Source organism: Adiantum capillus-veneris, chromosome 2 (assembly GCF_014529385.1).
Source record: "Adiantum capillus-veneris isolate H3 chromosome 2, ASM1452938v2, whole genome shotgun sequence".
In the NCBI taxonomy this organism is placed as follows: Eukaryota; Viridiplantae; Streptophyta; class Polypodiopsida; order Polypodiales; family Pteridaceae; genus Adiantum; species Adiantum capillus-veneris.
The window spans coordinates 122812522-122830519 of record NC_140932.1 but is presented as its reverse complement, the minus strand read 5'-3'; the positions used below and the strand labels follow the sequence as shown (position 1 = coordinate 122830519).

Below are 17998 nucleotides of genomic sequence, written 5' to 3'. Positions count from 1 at the left end.
CTAGAGGAAACGGGACTGCTGCTAATGCAAACACGCCTATTGTTCCTCACCACACCATCATCAATAGAGACATCGATGCTATAGTTTGCAAGTCTCAACCTAGAAATTTTAGCGGGGAAGGCAAAGATATAAACAAAAGTTCTTGAAGATTGTATTGAGCACATTGGATGACTACTTTGACTTAGCTCATTCATCATCAGTACAAAGCTATCATCGTTAAGTTCAAACCAGAGAAAACAGCTAAGCATTGGTGGAGAGACCATTGCACAAAAAACAATGTTGATCCTAATGCTGCAACTTGAGATTATCTTAAGACCCAGCGTAAAAAGAACTATCAAAACAAGATCTATCATTCAGACCGTATGAATGAGTTTCTTGAATGTACTCAAGGAGCCAGAGATCTGAAATCATGCTATCAATATTTCTGAACCCTTACAAGTATGCTCCAACAAGGATGAGGTCAAGAGGTCAAGGTAGCTCAATTCGTGCCAGGGTTACATAATCCTGTAAAGACTAGACTCCAGAGCCTAAGCCTTACCAATTTTTTAGATGTCCTTGATGTAGGCAAAAACCCATTAAAATAGAATTATCTACTATTGGAAAGAGGAAACCAGACCCTATCCCTGTTCGTGAAATCAAAAGACCTCATCCCAAGGAGGAACAAAGATCTGGAAATCCATAGCAAATAAGAGAGAACTTATTACGTAAGAAAGCCAAACATGATCATTTGTGCTACAGTTATCTTGATCCTGGTCATCAATCCAAGGATTGTCCATTTAACAATTCAAGCTTCACAGAATTGGAGGACAATTATGAGCATAGAAACTTCAATCCGAATCAAAATTTCAAAAACTTTAGACCCAGACCATCGGCAATTAAGAGGAACTTTAATAAAAAAAACTTTAACCAAACCCAGAGACAACCTCAAAACCAAGGGAATTTTAGGCTAGGCAATCCACCTTTTGTTTGAAATGGACCACCTATCAACAATAACAACAACGGGAATGCTAATCGTCATCTTTGTCCAGGAGGAGGAGGAAATAAAAGACCTCAAGGAAGACCTCAAGTTAACAGAGCTCAAGGGGATAGAGGTGAAAGAAATCAGGCAAACGTATATGTTCATGCTGCAATTGAACATCAGGGAGTGAATGAACAATTTTCAATTATTCAAACCCTAACGGATTATCAAGGTAACCATTTTATGTTATTGATTGATTCAAGGAGTACATATTCTTTCATATCTCCTAAGTGCATCAGAAACCTCATTTTGCTTGAGCACTCTGATACAGATCTTATAGTAGAGTTAGCTACAAGTAGGAGGGTTAGATCTTCTACTTCAGTGGTGGGTAACTTGAATTTTGTTTTGGATGGTCACAATACTTCTGCAAACTTCAGAGTCTTACCCATAAAAATTTACGATGGAATTCTAGGAATGGATTGGCTTAAAGCCAATGATGCTCACAAACATTGTAAAGAATCTTCATTGACTTTTGAAAATAATCAAAACTCTAGAGTTATAGCTACTAGGAAACAGGGGAAGCCTAAGCTCAGATGGTGAACTTCACCAAACTTATGAAGAGTCATTTGAAGAATGAGAGGATTTATGCAGTAAAGGTTAACCCTAAGCAGAAGAAGATAGATTCACCGAAACCCAAATGGATAACAAAATTTGATGATGTATTTCTTGAAGAACTTTCATAGCTACCACCTAAGCGTGATGTTGATCATGCAATACAGCTTACTCCAAGAGCTAAACCATTTGTTCATAGAACTTACAAAATGTCAGTACCTGAATCAGTGGAACTCAAGGAGCAATTAACTCAACTCCTTGAACAAGGCTTTATTCGACCCAATGTTTCTCCATGGAGTACTCCTGTTCTCTTTAATAGTAAGAAGGATTTTACTTTACGTCTTTGTATTGATTATCGTGGACTGAACCAGGTAACATTCAAAGATAAGTATGCAATACCAAGGATTGATGAACTGCTTGACCGATTATATGGATCTTCTATCTTCACAAAGATTGATCTTAAGTCAGGGTATTACCAAATACAAATCAAGGGGGAGGACATACCAAAGACATGATTTAATACTCGTTTTAGACATTATGAATTTACAGTTATGCCTTTTGGACTTACTAATGCTCCTGCAACTTTTAATCGTCTTATGACCGATGTATTTTGTAAACTTCTTGATGATTTTGTTATTTTCTTCTTTGATGATATCCTGGTTTACTTTAAGAAACAGAGAAGAACATGAACGACATGTGTGGCGAGTACTTGAACTTCTTCGTCAAAATCAACTTTATGCCAAACGTAGCAAATCACTAACAAGGTGGAATATTTGGAATTTATTGTATCCAAGGATGGTGTTTCTACTGATCCGAGTAAGATCAAAGCTGTCATACATTAGGAAGTGAATGGGGTATAGGAGGGCCTTTTTATTTGGTAGTTTAAGAGAATGCTTAAAGCTTAAGCCAAGTTTGACCAAGCCTAACAGAGAGGGCAAAACGGCCCATGCTGAGATTTTTAAAAAAGCCATTTCCATATTTTGAATTTGAAAATAGTCTATTTAGTAACCTAAAAGAGAGATGGGTAAATGAATTTTAAAATGTCCTTTTCCCACCCCTCTTCTCTCTCTAACATATAAAACACTTTCTCTCACTTAGAACTCATTAAAGGACACACTTTTTAGCCCCCCCCGTCAGAAAAGTAGATTTTTCACATTCTCTCACTACATCCTCCCTCTAAAACGTGAGCCAACTCTCTCTCTTTCTTTTCTCCCTTCTCTCTCATGTCACTTCCTCTTCCAATCATTAAGGAACATTCTTGGCTGCCTCTTTCTGAAAAAGTGCAGATCCTCCAAGGCTGCAAATTTGTCCTCTCTCCCACTCTCTCTTCCTTTATTGTCTTTCTATCCCCCACTCCCTCTCTCTCTCTCTCTCTCTCTCTCTCTCTCTCTCCCCCCCCCCCCCCCCCCCCCCCCCCCCCCCCCTCCCTTATTCTTCTCCCACTCTAGCTCCACTTGAGTGCAATGGAAAACTCCATTACCTCTATGTGCAGCAACATTTCTCTCTCTACAATCATGATAAAAAATTCAAATTCCAAGGAGATTGAGCCTCACTTTCTCTCTTTCTTCCCTCCACAACATAATACTTTCTCCTATCTCTGTGTACTCTCCACTTCTTTCCTCCATAGCCACCTTCACCTGCTTGTAACAGTCACCATTACACATTCTCACTAATTTTCTTGATTAACTAGCACAAATGTCATTCAATCCCCTACCACTGCAAGACATTACTAACAAGTCAAAACGATATCGATCAAACGTTGACTTAGAGTAGGAGTACGCTATTGTGCGACTTGGCAAATCTAATCCCAATGCTGGAGACCAACTACTATAGAACCATGGATGCAAGTCAATCAACTTATGGGTGGATGGCCATACTTACCCTGGCAATCCAATGACCAATGCATCACCACCTTTTCGTAATGTCACTGAGCTGTTGTGTTTTATTGGAGATAGGAGAGACGGACTGTTTGGCTACTGCTAAAGATTACATTCAACTTTTGTCAACAATGAATGGGAAGCAAGAAAACATCTTTGTGGTACTTATTCATCATTGCAAAAAAAGTACTCAAAAGACATTCAACAAGTCAAAGAGGAAGCAAATGAGAAGACAAAGCAGCTAAATGACGAGATGTCAAAGCTTATTAAAAAGACAGAGCATCAAAAAATGAAGCAAGAGCAGCGTCTAGATATTTATGTTTAGCTACAACACACTGCACGTTATATGCACCGGTGAATCGATCATCTCACACACATTCCATTGGGCTATCACATTCGCAAGCGCAAGAGACATGTGATGTCTATGTTATCTTCAAGCGGTGGAGCTCAAAAGAAACATATCTGTCAATCTTGGTAGGAATACAAATGCAATCTTCTAGTTTCATACATTTTTTGTAGGTTGTTGTAATATTATTTCAATATGCAAGAACTTGGCTCGAACGATGATGGGAATCTATTCTGATGCTGAAACAACTGGACATACTCTACTGTAGCATATCATCAAACCAAAGGAGTTATTGGAGCTATTGGATGATCCATCCAATGTTGGCATTGCTGAAGTTTTGCGCCAGAATTATTTCAGTGAGCTACAAAGCATTGTTTCACCTAAGGAGATGATGGAGGTGTGTGACAATGCAGGAATAAGTTTCAAGGCCTACGAAGCTTGTATAGACTTGTCACACTAGGTCACTGAGCAAAAGGTTTGTTTAGGTAGCTGCCAACACTTTACAGTGTTAGCATCACAAAAAGGTGCACCAATAATGATGTTGCAAGCTTGTTGGGTGGATTTCAATATGTGGAGGATTCCCTACCATTAGAAGAGAACAAATCCTTTCGTTACAACGAGTTCAATAATGTCTATGTTGACTTGTTGAAGCTCCAGGAGTCAATGATCAGATTTTATGGGTTGACACAGGAAGATTGTGATGGCAAAGTTATATTTGTGATGAAGCTTGATGAGTGCCAGATTGGCAAAGGTCAATGGCTTGAAAGGGTAAGCGTTACGCTTATGAACAGAGCCTTGGTGGGCGTCAATGTTGAGCTAAATGCCAACGAGAAGGGAAACACCTATTTTGGTATTCAGTTTGAGAATAATATTTGGTGGCTGGCAGATTTTTATCTCCCACATGAGGCACATGAGTCCCTCAAATGGTATTTTAATCACACCCCAATCGTTGATGTCATTTGGCAACAACAAGAAGGACAATGATTGCAGGTTTTAGGTATGGGTACATTCCAAGTGGAGTGGCATTTGGCAGGAGACTTGAAAACTCTCAAGTGTATGTTAGGATGCAAGCAAGGTTCAATGACCCTCTCTCCATGCATTTATTGCTGCCACAGTAAAGTATCATTAGGAACTAAGGGCAAGGGTAAGGGTAAGTGTGGCAAAGCTGCAGGCAATTTTGTGAAAGATGTGACCACTATATAAACAGTGGGTAAAGCACTACAACAATGGTTTCAAGGTATCCTCAGTTGTAACCAGAGTGTATCCCCTAATCGAGACATGGACGATCCAAATTGGGATCCTATTCTACCGACTCCTCTGATAAATGTGCATGTGTGCACTCTTCCTACCTGTCTACGAATTCTTGACAAGTTTCTTATGCTCCATATTAATCATGCTTAGAATATGGAGTCTGCAGAAAGAAGTGTTGGAATTAGGGTTGCAGAGAAACACACACAGCTTGGAGAAGACGAAGGAAGCTCAAGGCACACAATAGAGAGTGTTTTACTTAGTGTGCAATGGAAAGATAGATAGCCCTAGAGTGATGGGCGTATATACAATGCACGGGGGGAAAAACCTCCAAAAGAGGGAAAAAATGCCCCGGCGGTCCTAGTGTGTTCACACACATCACTACCACATGTATATGGTAACAAATCCCCCTTGGAGTGATGCGGTGAACGAGAGCTGGCACATGAGTAAAGGGAAGTGCCATGCCCTGAGGACAGGATCAGTCCACAAAGGGGAGTAAGCCCAAAGCTTTGCGGAAAGCTTCAAGCTTCTCACAAGACAATGCGTTTGTGAAAAGATCTACAAGGTTGTCCTATGTTGGCACATAAGCCAAGTTGATCTCTCCTGCTGAGAGCCTCTCCTTGACATAGTGGTAATGCACCTCAATGTGCTTTGTGCGAGCATGAAAAACTGGGTTCCTCGCAACTGCCAATGCGCTCTGACTGTCAGTGTAGATAGTGTTGGCAGTGTCCTGTCCAACACCCAAATCAGCCAAAAGGCGTCTGAGCCATACACACTCAACCGTAGCTGTGAAGACTGCCCTGTACTCAGCCTCACAACTCGAAGTGGCCACAGGAGGTTGCTTCTTGCTCAACCATGATATACATGAACTGCCAAGCATGAAATAAAAACCACTTGTGGACACTCGCGTGTCAAAACAACCAGCCCAATCTGAGTCTGAAAATGCATGTAAGTCTGGCGGCAATGATCCCCCCTTGTGATAAAACAAGCCAAGATGTAAAGTGCCACTAAGGTAGCGGAAAATCCTCTTGACAGCTAGCCAATGCTTAGACCCTGGGCTATGCATAAATCTGTCGACCTGTGAGACTGTAAACTGAATATCCGGCCTCGTGTTGCATATATAAATGAGGCAGCCAACAACAGTTTGATAAAGAGTGACATCAGCGGGATCGCCAGCATCATGTAGACTCAACTTCAAACCTGTTTCCATGGGAGTGGAAATAGGTTTGCAATCCGCAAGTCTAAACTTACATAGCAATGTCTCTATGTAACTTTTCTGACACAAGGCAATACCACCATCACACTGCTTAAACTGTATACCCAAATAATGATGCAACAGCCCCAAATCTTTCATTTTGAAAGTAGCATTCAAATCAGCCTTAAATTCAGCAATATGTCTCTCATTTGGTCCAGTGATCAGCAAATCATCAACATAAAGAACCACAATGAGAAGTACATCACCCTCACGCCTTACATACAATGTGCTTTCTGTTGGACTGTTACGAAAGCCTTGTTTGACCAAAGGAGTGTCAGCTTTCTCATACCAAGCACGAGGAGATTGCTTCAACCCATACAAAGCCTTGTTACATTTGCACACTTTGTCCTCTTGTCCTTTTATGACAAAACCGCGAGGCTGCGTTACATAAACTTCCTCAAATATGTCACCATTCAAGAAAGCAGTAACAATGTCTGATTGATGTACATCCCAACCAAAATGAGCTGCCAATGCACATAGAAAATGCACAGTAGTCATACGACAAGTGGGAGCAAAAGTCTCTTCATAATCTATGCCTTTTTGCTGTGCATAACCCTTTGCAACAAGTCGAGCCTTATGGCGATCAATCTCACCATCCGGCTTGCGTTTCAACTTGTAAACCCACTTCGTACCAATGGCCTTTTTGCCAGGAGGCAAATCACATAAAGTCCATGTGTCATTTTCTATAAGTGCATCATATTCTGATTGCATGGCAGCCATCCAATTTTCTGAATTTTGTGCTTCATCAAAAGTCAGAGGCTCCTCAACATCATGTAAGCTAGACACAGCCAAAGCATAACAATCTAATGCATAAGATGCATGGCGATAGCCTGAAAGGTGCATCCAATTTACTGTCACGCAAAGTGTGCACCAGCCATTTTGGCATATCTCTAGCCTGCTCATTTTCAGCCCTTTCCTCATCAAGTACATCATGTACATCTGCATCAGTAATAGGCTGATCTAGAACATTTTCAGAAACCCCCATAGGCTATACATTTGCCTCATTGGAACTTACATTCGTATTTCTACCACTGAAAAGAGGAAACAAAGTGTCATAAATGTCCTGTGAGCTTACATTACTGTCTCTAGTACATGACAGCAAGGGCTGAACAGAATCGTCCACAAACACTGCATCCCGAGATAGCAGAATACGTTTTTTTTGCGGATGATACAACCTGTAACCTTTTCTTTCAGCACTATAACCAACAAAAATACATTTGACAGCCTTATCATCCAATTTTCTGCGCTGCACTTGTGGCACCAAAGCATATGCCAAACAGCCAAAAACACGCATGTGCTCAATAGAAGGTTTTCTATCATGCCATGCTTCATATGGAGTAATAGACTGCAAAGCTTTCGTAGGACACCTGTTAAGTACATAAGTGGCACACATGATGGCCTCAAGCCAAAAAGAATGCGGCAAAGCTTGACTTTTGACCATACATCATGCCATTTCCGTCAGTGACCTGTTTTTCCTCTCAGCAACACCATTTTGCTCAGGTGTATAAGGCACTGTACATTGGTGTTTTATCCCATGACTAGCCAGAAATGCATTAAATTCATGAGACATATATTCCCCCCGTCGATCGGAGCGTAGGGTGCCCATAGTACATTTCGAGACATTTTCAGCTATAGCCAGAAATTGTTTGAAGCACATAAAAACTTCGGACTTCGCTTTAAGCGGAAATACCCATGCATGCCTGGAGTAATCATCAATGAAAGTCACGAAGTACAGGTAATTTCCGAAGGATGGAGTTTGCATGGGCCCACAAACATCACTATGCACAAGCTGCAACCTTCATGTGGCGCGAACTGAACCATCCTTTGGAAACTTAGAATGTTGCATCTTACCCAAAATACAGCCTTCACAAACATCTTTGACAGGTGCTTCAAGAGGCGGCAAAGAAGTAACCATATCAGATTTCTGCAAACGCAGCAAACTAGCAAAATTCAGATGACCAAAACGTGCATGCCAAAGTTTTGCATCTGAAATAGCCCTTGAATCTACAACAGCATTTGCAAAATTTTGTCCACACTTGTCATAGAAAGTGAGCTTATACAGCCCATGGCACAAAAGGACAGATGCAACAATTTCATCACCAAAACTGAGATCATGAACTGTACATCTGTCATCCACAAATTTTACTACAAGCCCAAGTCTAGCAAGTGCGGATACAGACAAGAGATTCTTCTTGATCCCAGGTACATAAAGTGCATCAACAAGTGTGAAAGAACTGCCATTAGCAGCAGTAAGCACAATCTTTCCAACTCCCTGAACTGGATAAGAGGCATTGTTGGCACAAGTGACTGAATTCCCATGAGGGACAGACTCGAGAGAGGTAAACAATTCACAATGTGAGGTAATGTGCTTTGTAGCACCTTTGTCGAAATACCACACATGTGAATCTGCAGCAACTGACAAGCATGCATCATGGACAGTAGGATTGTAAGTGCACTCTGCGCTAAACGCCCATTCTGCATCAACATCAGCAACACAGTCTCCTTTCACAGAAGACTCAACAATAGCTGTATTTGTAGTGGAACCAGCATTTGCAGTGGAACCACCCTCTTTCTTCTTAGCCTCTTTGGCCTTCAACTTAGGACACGACTTGATCAAGTGATCATTGGCTTTACAATAATGGCAACACATCTTCTTTTTGCCCTTATCACCAGAATTGCCAGACAGAACCATAAGAAGTGGCTGCATTACTGTTACCACCCTTTCATTGAGAAGCAATAAAAGCCTGTTCAACTGCACGCTGCCTAGTCCTGTTTTGTCTTGAAAGTGACTCTTGCAACAGCAATGTGCATAATGCATCAAACTTGACAACTTCAAGATTTCCTTGGGTCATAAGTCTCCAAGTACTAGCAAAAGTCTGGTAGGAATCTGGTAAGGCATCAAGAACAGTCTGCACAAGGGAACTATCTGAAATGACTTCACCTGCAGAAATAAGCTGCTCATTGATATCCTTGACACTAGCAAGGAAAGTGTCCATATCATCTTCCTCATGGATAATCTTCGACTCCAGCTCTTTACGTAGCAAAGCAATTTTAGCCTCATTGCGGCTTGCATAAAGACCTGCTAAAATATCCCAAGCCTGTTTTGCAGATTTTGCTGAACGGATGTGAGGAACAATGGTGCGCTTCACAGACAACGCAATCAATGCATGAGCCTGCGCATCCTTAACATCCCAATGAGCTTGTTCTGCCGTAGGCAAAACAACTCTAACAGGTGCAATCCTTGCAGCAAGACCTGCAACATCCTCAACATCGCCTACATCCTCAGAACCAGGACATACATCAATGCCTTGCACAATGTTCTAGACACCCTTTGACACAAGAACATGTTGCATCATATAAGCCCACATAGGGTAGTTGTCCCCATCCAACCTTTCCTCAGCAGCAAACATCTTGAACACATCTGTGTTGTTGTTGTCAGCCATGGTAAATGCTGCACCTGATGTGAAAACTGCCCGAAAATAGGAGCAACGAAGCGGGAACAACCTGTGCTATATAGCACAAACCGTAGAAGACTATAAGGCACCTATTATGCAGAAAACGGCACTGACAAAAATTATGCACAAAATGACAAAATAGCCTGTGCAGTACTGCCTGTAGTGGAAACGGAGGCCGAAATGAGCCCAAATCAAAATTATGAGCAGACGAAGCTCTTCGAGCTATCCCAAAAATTTTGTCAACCTGCAAATGCTCGCCAAAGCTCACTAAAATCGGAGAAAGTGAGCAGGCGTGTGTTGGAGCAGCTGGCGACTAAGCCCGGGAGGACGTGACCTGCTCTGATACCAATTGTTGGAATTAGGGTTGCAGAGAAACACACACAGCTTGGAGAAGACGAAGGAAGCTCAAGGCACACAATAGAGAGTGTTTTACTTAGTGTGCAATGGAAAGATAGATAGCCCTAGAGTGACGGGCGTATATACAATGCACGGGGGAAAAAACCTCCTAAAGAGGGAAAAAATGCCTCGGCGGTCCTAGTGTGTTCACACACATCACTACCACATGTACATGGTAACAAGAAGGAAAGAGTGTATCAGAGAACTTGAATCTATTCTATCAAGCATTGGCATGCATGGGGGTACATTAGAGCTATCAAAGGACAGGAAGGCATCTGTAAGTATACAAGATCGTCCTAATAAAATATGTATGAGTGGTAGTAAAGCTAAACATATGCTTTCAGACTAATTTGACTCCCAAAGTCCCAGTGAGTTTCAATTGTGGAAAAAGGTGTGTGACATTACCACCTACAGAGGTAACGAAGCAGTCCTAGGAATTAAGCGTGCTCGTGTGTGGCAGTCTGTAGATGATATTTTTTGTTTTCTTGAAAAGGCAAATCCAGCTTCTGCTGAGATATCCACTTTAAAATTTGTAATCAATAGTTTCACAACACAAATGGTGGATGCTTAGGGGGAGACACACATAACACATTACATGGTGGGTTGAACACTTTGTCTTTGCAGTAAAAAAACTTCAGTGTTTGAACTAAAGCTTTATATTTTTGCAGCACATTCTTTTTGCTCATAGCTCATTTTTTCTCTCGACACATTCGGTTCATTGGGCATATGGAGTAGCCAAGGAATGGAGCGCTCACACTATCAAGCAAAAGCAGTGTATTTTAAAAATACAAGGCATGGATGTGGGAGGAAAAAGAGCAATTCCCTACACAAAATGTTCAATTGGTTCTATAGAGTTTTAGCGAGCAGAGAAAGGAAGAAGAATAGAGTGCAAAGAAGCTTGAAATGCAGAATAGAGAAAGTGGTTAGCATGAGGTGATTGCATCATGCTTCTAGTGCAAAAGATTTATTTCGACGGTGGTTGGCGACAAGGTGACAAAATGGCAGACGTTGGATGGAAAACCAATAAATTTTTGACATAACCATTCCCATAATAAGCATACATTGTAATGCCATGTGATTTGTTGATGTCCCAATCAGTGGTTCCATGTAACAAATTTCGACAATTTTGGAGTTATTTTTTATTTTTAATGGTATTATTGAGTTTTTAAGTTTTTTTAAAAATTAGTACTTTATAAGTCAAAACTCACAACATGAAGTTCATTTCTTGTTTTCACATTCTAGAAGTACCACTCGAGCACAAACGTACACGCACTCACATCTTGCACCACATGGACGATTCACACGAGCAAACTGGCACTACCCACAACAATACCACCTCAGCCCCTCACACCGCAGAAAATCCATAGCCCAAACTCCATAAAAAATCTACGGCTTGAAATCCACATCCGCAACCACAAGTGGATAACCCAACACCCCAGCCGGCTCCAAACACCCAAGAGCCTCTCCAACCATCAAATCCAGATGATCTAAGCAACATGCAACACATATTTGGAGATCTTGGCGATATAACCCATGCCAATTTCACACCTCTGCCAGATCCCCCACCGATTTCAACTCTTTATAGAGCAACGCAAGAAACTAGAGAAACAGAAGAAGAATATTGAGGTCCGCTTGAAAATCCTCCGCAATCGCCTCCTGTCACAACCATTGGTGCTCAGGCCATCCCAACTACTACGCCGCAAAACTTTCCACCACGAATCAAATAAAGAGTAATGAAGGCTATACCAGGCGACCCGATTTCTAAAGCATAAGATGCAAAGAGGAGGAAAAGGCATAGGGAGAAGGAAAAGAAAGAGGCAGCTGAGAAGGAAGCGCTTAGAGTACAAGAAGAGCAGAGAGAGCAAGAGGAAAGGCAGAGAGTTGAGGCTGAGAGAGCTCATTTGGCCAACTTACAAGCATGAGCAGAGGCAGAGAGAAAGGTGGCACAGGTAGAGCTCAAGTCACTCAACAAGAAAAGGCTGGGAGCTCAAGGCCTTTGAAAATCCCTCAAAGAGCCAAGCAATGTGCAAAAAGAAAAAGGGACAAGGTGACACCTGAAGAACAACAAACCCAAGAGGAGAGGACGAAAAAATATAAAGATGATCCTCCTCAATGGGCCAGACAGGCGGCTCCTTAACCACCACCAACAACACAAAAAAAGCAGAGATGGAAGCCAAGCACAGTGGCTCTGCGTGAGATCAAAAAATATCAAAAGAGCACTAAGCCAATTATACCCAAAGCAGCCTTCTCTTGGGTGGTGAGAGAGATGATCGATGAATATAGCCAGCTTTGTTACAAGAATACAACGTGCAACTTTCCATGCCCTACATGATGCTGCCGAAGACATTTTGGTGCAGCTTTTTCAGGATGGCGTCTCCTGTATGGTACATGCAAAGCGTGTAACATTAAAAAAATACGAATTTAGCCTTAGCAATAAATTTAAGAAATGAAGGATTGCTTCATAAGATGTAGTTTTTCCCATGTACTCTCTCTTCATGAGATTTGTAATCTTTTTCTATAATATCAAATGGCGAATTTCTACCATTCTGTGCAATTGTTCGATTTTAATTTGTACATTGTTTTTATAAGTATTTGAATTTTTGGATATATTAAATTTAAGTTGACTGCCACGACTCTCGGCTCGTCACCCGAGGCACACACATGCACAGAACCTCAAACATGCAGCCATCAGGCGGCCGGGGGACGCGTCTCGGTGATAATTTTGCGAAACGGAGTGATGGGGGGGCGTATAGGGTCAAGAAGACCAGGTAATGCATCGGCGACGCTGGGTAGTGTCGGATGGCACAAAATAACCCTTTGTGCACCACACGTGCAGGGACCAATTCTGGCACTGCCTAGCCCGATGTTGTCGATGTGTTACCTGGTCTTCTTGACCCCGTACGCCCCCCGTCGCCCCGTTTCACAAAATTATCACCGAGACATGTCCCCTGCCCGTTCCTCCCGGTGGCTACATGTTCGAGGTTATGTGTATGTGTGTGCCTCGGGTGCAAAAATGGAAATTATTGGAGAATATGAATAAAAAAACAAGTACTGAATGGTCACAAAAATCATTGACAAAAACAATTATTCTTTATTGATTTGTATATTACATCATGGTCGATTGGTTTTTCTATGAATCACAAATTTGGATATGGGGAGAATGGCTGACTTGACGCCAAGGGATTTTATAATTTCCTTTGGGTTTGTCAACACTTGACCTAGGCTCAAGGTGCAGTGGGAGAGGACCGAGCCTGGGTGCTAGTGGATGATCATCAATTTTTGTTCCTTGAGGACATTGCCAAAACGTTAGGACTCAGAGAAGACGAGTCACTTGCAGTGCTTGCTATCTATGTGGACATGAAGGATCCCAGTGGAAAGGAAGAGAAAGTCAATTTTCAAATTGACTTCAAAGACCAGGATCTCCTAGAAAACCTCTCTTTCCTCCCAAGTGAAAATGAACAACAGTTGGTGCAGACAGTAGCAAATACAACAAGTACACTAGTGAAAAATAAAATCATGTGCCTCCTTCTACGAAAGCATATTGGAGAGCGTATTTCATCCACAAAAACCACTGATTGCAATTGGTAGAGATGATCGATCTAGCATCGATGTTACAAAGAAAAATCTTGAAGAGAAGGATGAAGAATCTGAGGTAACAAATCTTAACCTGGTAGAATTTACCTGGATGAAACGTGAGAATTTGGAGGTCTGGGACCTCTTCTGGCACCTCATCTCGCTGGTGGTTGACCACCTTAGTTTCCCATCCAGTTGCAAGAAACCCGTTGATCGCACTTCCCCCTTTGCAAGTCCACATTGTTGGTGTCCTGTGAACACTCTGAAGTTGAAATATAAACACAAACACATGAAGAGACATAAACCATGTTACTGTGGCTTTATGGGAACCATATGTGCACTTCATTTGCTGGTTTCACATCCACCTCGATTATCCTTTTGGTTACTGCGATCAAGGCATTGTCTGGCTTAGGCCATTCCAAACTCTCCAAGGTTGGCGAGTGAACCAAAGATAGATTACCATATCCATTTTGCCTAGGTGTGACATATGTATGATTATAAAAAAAAATGTCACGTGAGGCAAGCTCACATGACTGACAACAAGCATAGAGCAACTTGCCAAGCTCAATGTGGATGGCCTCAAAAGTTCCAGTGAAGGACTCTATTGGGTCCCACTCTACAAAATCGGATGGAAAAACATTTATAAACATGAACAAATAGCAATGGAAATCTTACAGTCATCAAAAGCAACGCACAAGGCAAAAATGCTAAATAGATAACCAAAAAACTTGAAAAGAGGAGTAAAAATTACAATTTGCAGGAAACCTCGATGGAGCCACTTTTGTCTCTAGCTTCTGTTGTGAAGCAACATACACGTGTTGCACCTTCGCAAGCCTCTTGCAGTCTTGCCTTTACTTGAACTTTCCCTTCCAATGGTGTGCTCGAGAAGCCATGTGTCTCCTTGAGACCTTGTGTGCACCTCTTGAGCTGTTGGGCTGCATTGTCACCCACATCATTCATTTTAACTCCATCGTTACCCAATATCCATTGTCGCCTTGTACATTGCTGCATGAAATGGAGTCAATGACACTCCTAGATCATTGAGTACCTGATGATGCCATGCTAAATAGTGGCACAACTTGCACACAAACACTTATGATTAGACATTGCACATCCATGCTCTCAACTGTATAAAGAGCAATATTCTTGATGATACACAAAGGTGAAGGATGCCACTTACTGCTATACTGCTCCACTTGCTTGTTGGCTTAATGTGGAAGATAATGTTGCAAAGCTGGAGAGGCAAGTAGATTCTCTCTAGAGAGCTTTATGGAGAAGGAGCAAGAAACCTGTTGAGGAAAGAAAGAGGGATGATGTAGCAGAAGGATATGCTATAGACTTCAACTTTAGCTAGAGGTGTTTAGTGAAGCCCATGGAGAAATGGAGAAGTTTAGCTTGAGGAGAATGCAGCCCTCAAGAATGTAGTAAGCTTGAGGAGGGAAAGGAGATTCAAACTTCTACTGCAAAGCTTTTGGGAGGAAAAACTGAAAGGAAGGAAAGAGAAACAAGGTGAAGTGAAGAGAAGTAGTGAGAGATGGTACAATAGAGAGAGAGGGAGGTAATGATCAGCACATTTTTGGAGGGACCCCCTTTTAGGAGAGAGAGGGGGAGAAACTAGCAGCCAATAGAGAGAGAAAGGATTGGTATTTACTCAACTATTTTGAGAAAATGTTTAGTTTTCTAAATTTAAAAGAGATTTTCTCTTTATATTTTATAAGAGAGTACAAGTTTGACCACTTACTTTTAGACCCTGCCAGACCATCCATTTGATTACACATGGCATCCACTCATTTGCCCCTTCCATAATCTCCTTTTTAATCCCATGGAAAATAAAGAGGCCTCCTTAGACCCCATTTCCTTCCTAATGGCTTGGCCTACAACAAAATGAGTACGAAAAGTACGTGTCTTTATTGGTTTGACAGGATAGTATCGTACATTTATTGAGGGTTATGCTAAGATTGCATCTCCATTGACTAATACGCTTAAGAAGGCTAAAGTGTTTACTTGGAATGAACATGCTCAAGCTAGTTTTGAGAAACTCAAACAAGCCTTGGTGAATGCTCCAATACTAAAGCTTCCACACTTCTCAAAGATATTTAACTGTGCTCACTGATGGAAGTGGACAAGCAATTGGTGGCGTTCTATCTCAAGAAGGAAACCAATAGCTTATGAATCTCGTAAGTTATGTATACATGAGTTAAGTTATTCAACACATGACTTGGAACTATTGGCTGTTATACATGCTCTTAAAGTATGGTGACATTATCTTCTTGGAAGGAGAATTGAACTACATACCGACCATAAAAGCCTAAAGTGGATCTACACCCAACCTGACCTGAATATGCGGCAACGAAGATGGACGGAGTTGTTATATGAATATGATTTTGGAATTGAATATAAACCTGGGAAGGAAAAACTTGTGGCCGATGCTTTGAGCAGGAAGAGTATTGTAGCAGCTATCATAACCTCTACTACTTCTTTAATTGACCTTATTGGCGAAGGTATGACTAATGACCCATATTACCCAAAAATCCAGTACGTGTTCATGAACTTAAATAATCGTACAGAGAAGCAAGAAAAGAAAATCAAAGGCTTTGACGTTGAAGGTGGTGACCTTTACTTCAGTAATCATCTTTGTATTCAAAATCAAGGTGGGATCAAACTTCAGATATTACAGGAAGCTCATGATATACCTATAGTAGGATATCCAGGATACATTAAAGCTTAAGAAAGAGTTTCTTTGGCCAGGCCTAAAGCGCGATGTGTTGAACTATATTACAAGATGATTCACATGTCAACTTATTAAATATAAACGAATTCGATACTCCGGTAAGCTTCAACCTATTGATGCTCCACAAATGAAATGAGAACGCATATCCATGGATTTCATTACAGGACTTCCTACATCTCTAGGATATGACTCTATTTTTGTGGTTGTTAATATGCTTACAAAAATAACCCATTTATCTCCAGTCAAGACAACATTTACGGCTAAGGATATAGCTCAAGTCTTCATGAAAGGTGTTTTCATGTATCATGGTTTACCTCGATGGATAAGAAGTACATCCCAAATTAATACTTCAGAGTAGAGCCAAGCCTCTACGTAATCGGACCATTATTGAACACCTTGTTAAATGGTCAACGTATCCTCAGGAAGACACAACTTGGGAACGTGATGATGTAATGAGACTAAATTATCCAGATATCCAGATTTCATGTCGAGGTGAGGATACCTCGAATTTTTCAAGTGTGGGAGGATGTAAGATCCCTAATTTCTGGGTCTCTTCTTAAAATAACAAGAATAGCTTTCAATATCTATTTTGTCAAATTTTGATGTAAGATGCTTGATTGACAGTATTAGAAGGTTCTAAAGTAAAAAGCAAGGTTGTTTCCATGTTCCAGTAGGTTAAACGGACGTTTGGTTCAGTTTTGGAAAAATCCGCTATTTTTAGCTTTTTCATGCTTTTAGGTGCTTTTTTGCAAAAAGCAAGGTTGGATCCTTAATCTACGTGTTCCGAGGAAGCTATGGTTCAATTTTGTAAAACTCTGCTTTTTTAGTGTTTTTCACGCTATTTATAGCTTTTCATGATTTTTAGTGCTTTTCAGTGAAAAGCGACTCCGCTTTCTTATTCCAGTGGATGAGGGGAACCCGTAATTCAATTTTAGAAATTTTGACTTTTTTTTTGCTTTTTACGCTATTTTTAGCTTTTTGTGCTTTTCGGCGTTTTTGAAAAGCAATGTGCTTTTTATGATGACCTAAATAAAAACTGTTAATTTTAGTCTCCGTCGGATTTAAAAATGATCACTCGGAGCAAAAACGGGACCAAACTGAATTTTTATGGGAATTACTTTGATAAAAAGTGGTACCGTAAATACATCATAATTATGTTGGGATATTATGCTGTGGCATAGTCTAGCTACAGTTTCCATTAGTTAGCCAGATACTGCTCAGATAGTCAATTTTGCTATAAATAGTGATCCTTTTCCAGGTGAGTGGTTGGATTTGTGGTAAATTTCATTGATAAGTTTGATGAATTTAAGATCAGGAAGATACATTTTTAGAGACCAGAAGGTGGCAGGTGACCAAGGTAGCTTAGTGTCCACCGAGGAGAGTGTAACTTAGGCAAGGCTAGATCCACTAGCACCGATTATTGAGGAAGGTAGTGATACTGATACTTCGTCAGACAAATCTTTCTTCATGATGGGTAGTCAGCAGCCAGGAGGTTTCACCTATGACGGATCAATGCCAGGAGGAAGCACCTCCCTAAATCCTTTAAA

At 41.0% G+C, this 17998-nt stretch overlaps 1 protein-coding gene across 1 annotated transcript; it reads left to right on the top strand.

Moving 5' to 3' along the window:
* Positions 1-16061: 16061 nt before the first annotated feature.
* Positions 16062-16448, top strand: LOC147463517 (uncharacterized). Its single transcript, XM_086496736.1, has one exon. It carries the CDS (start codon positions 16062-16064, stop codon positions 16446-16448), a length of 387 nt encoding a protein of 128 aa, XP_086352862.1.
* Positions 16449-17998: the final 1550 nt, after the last annotated feature.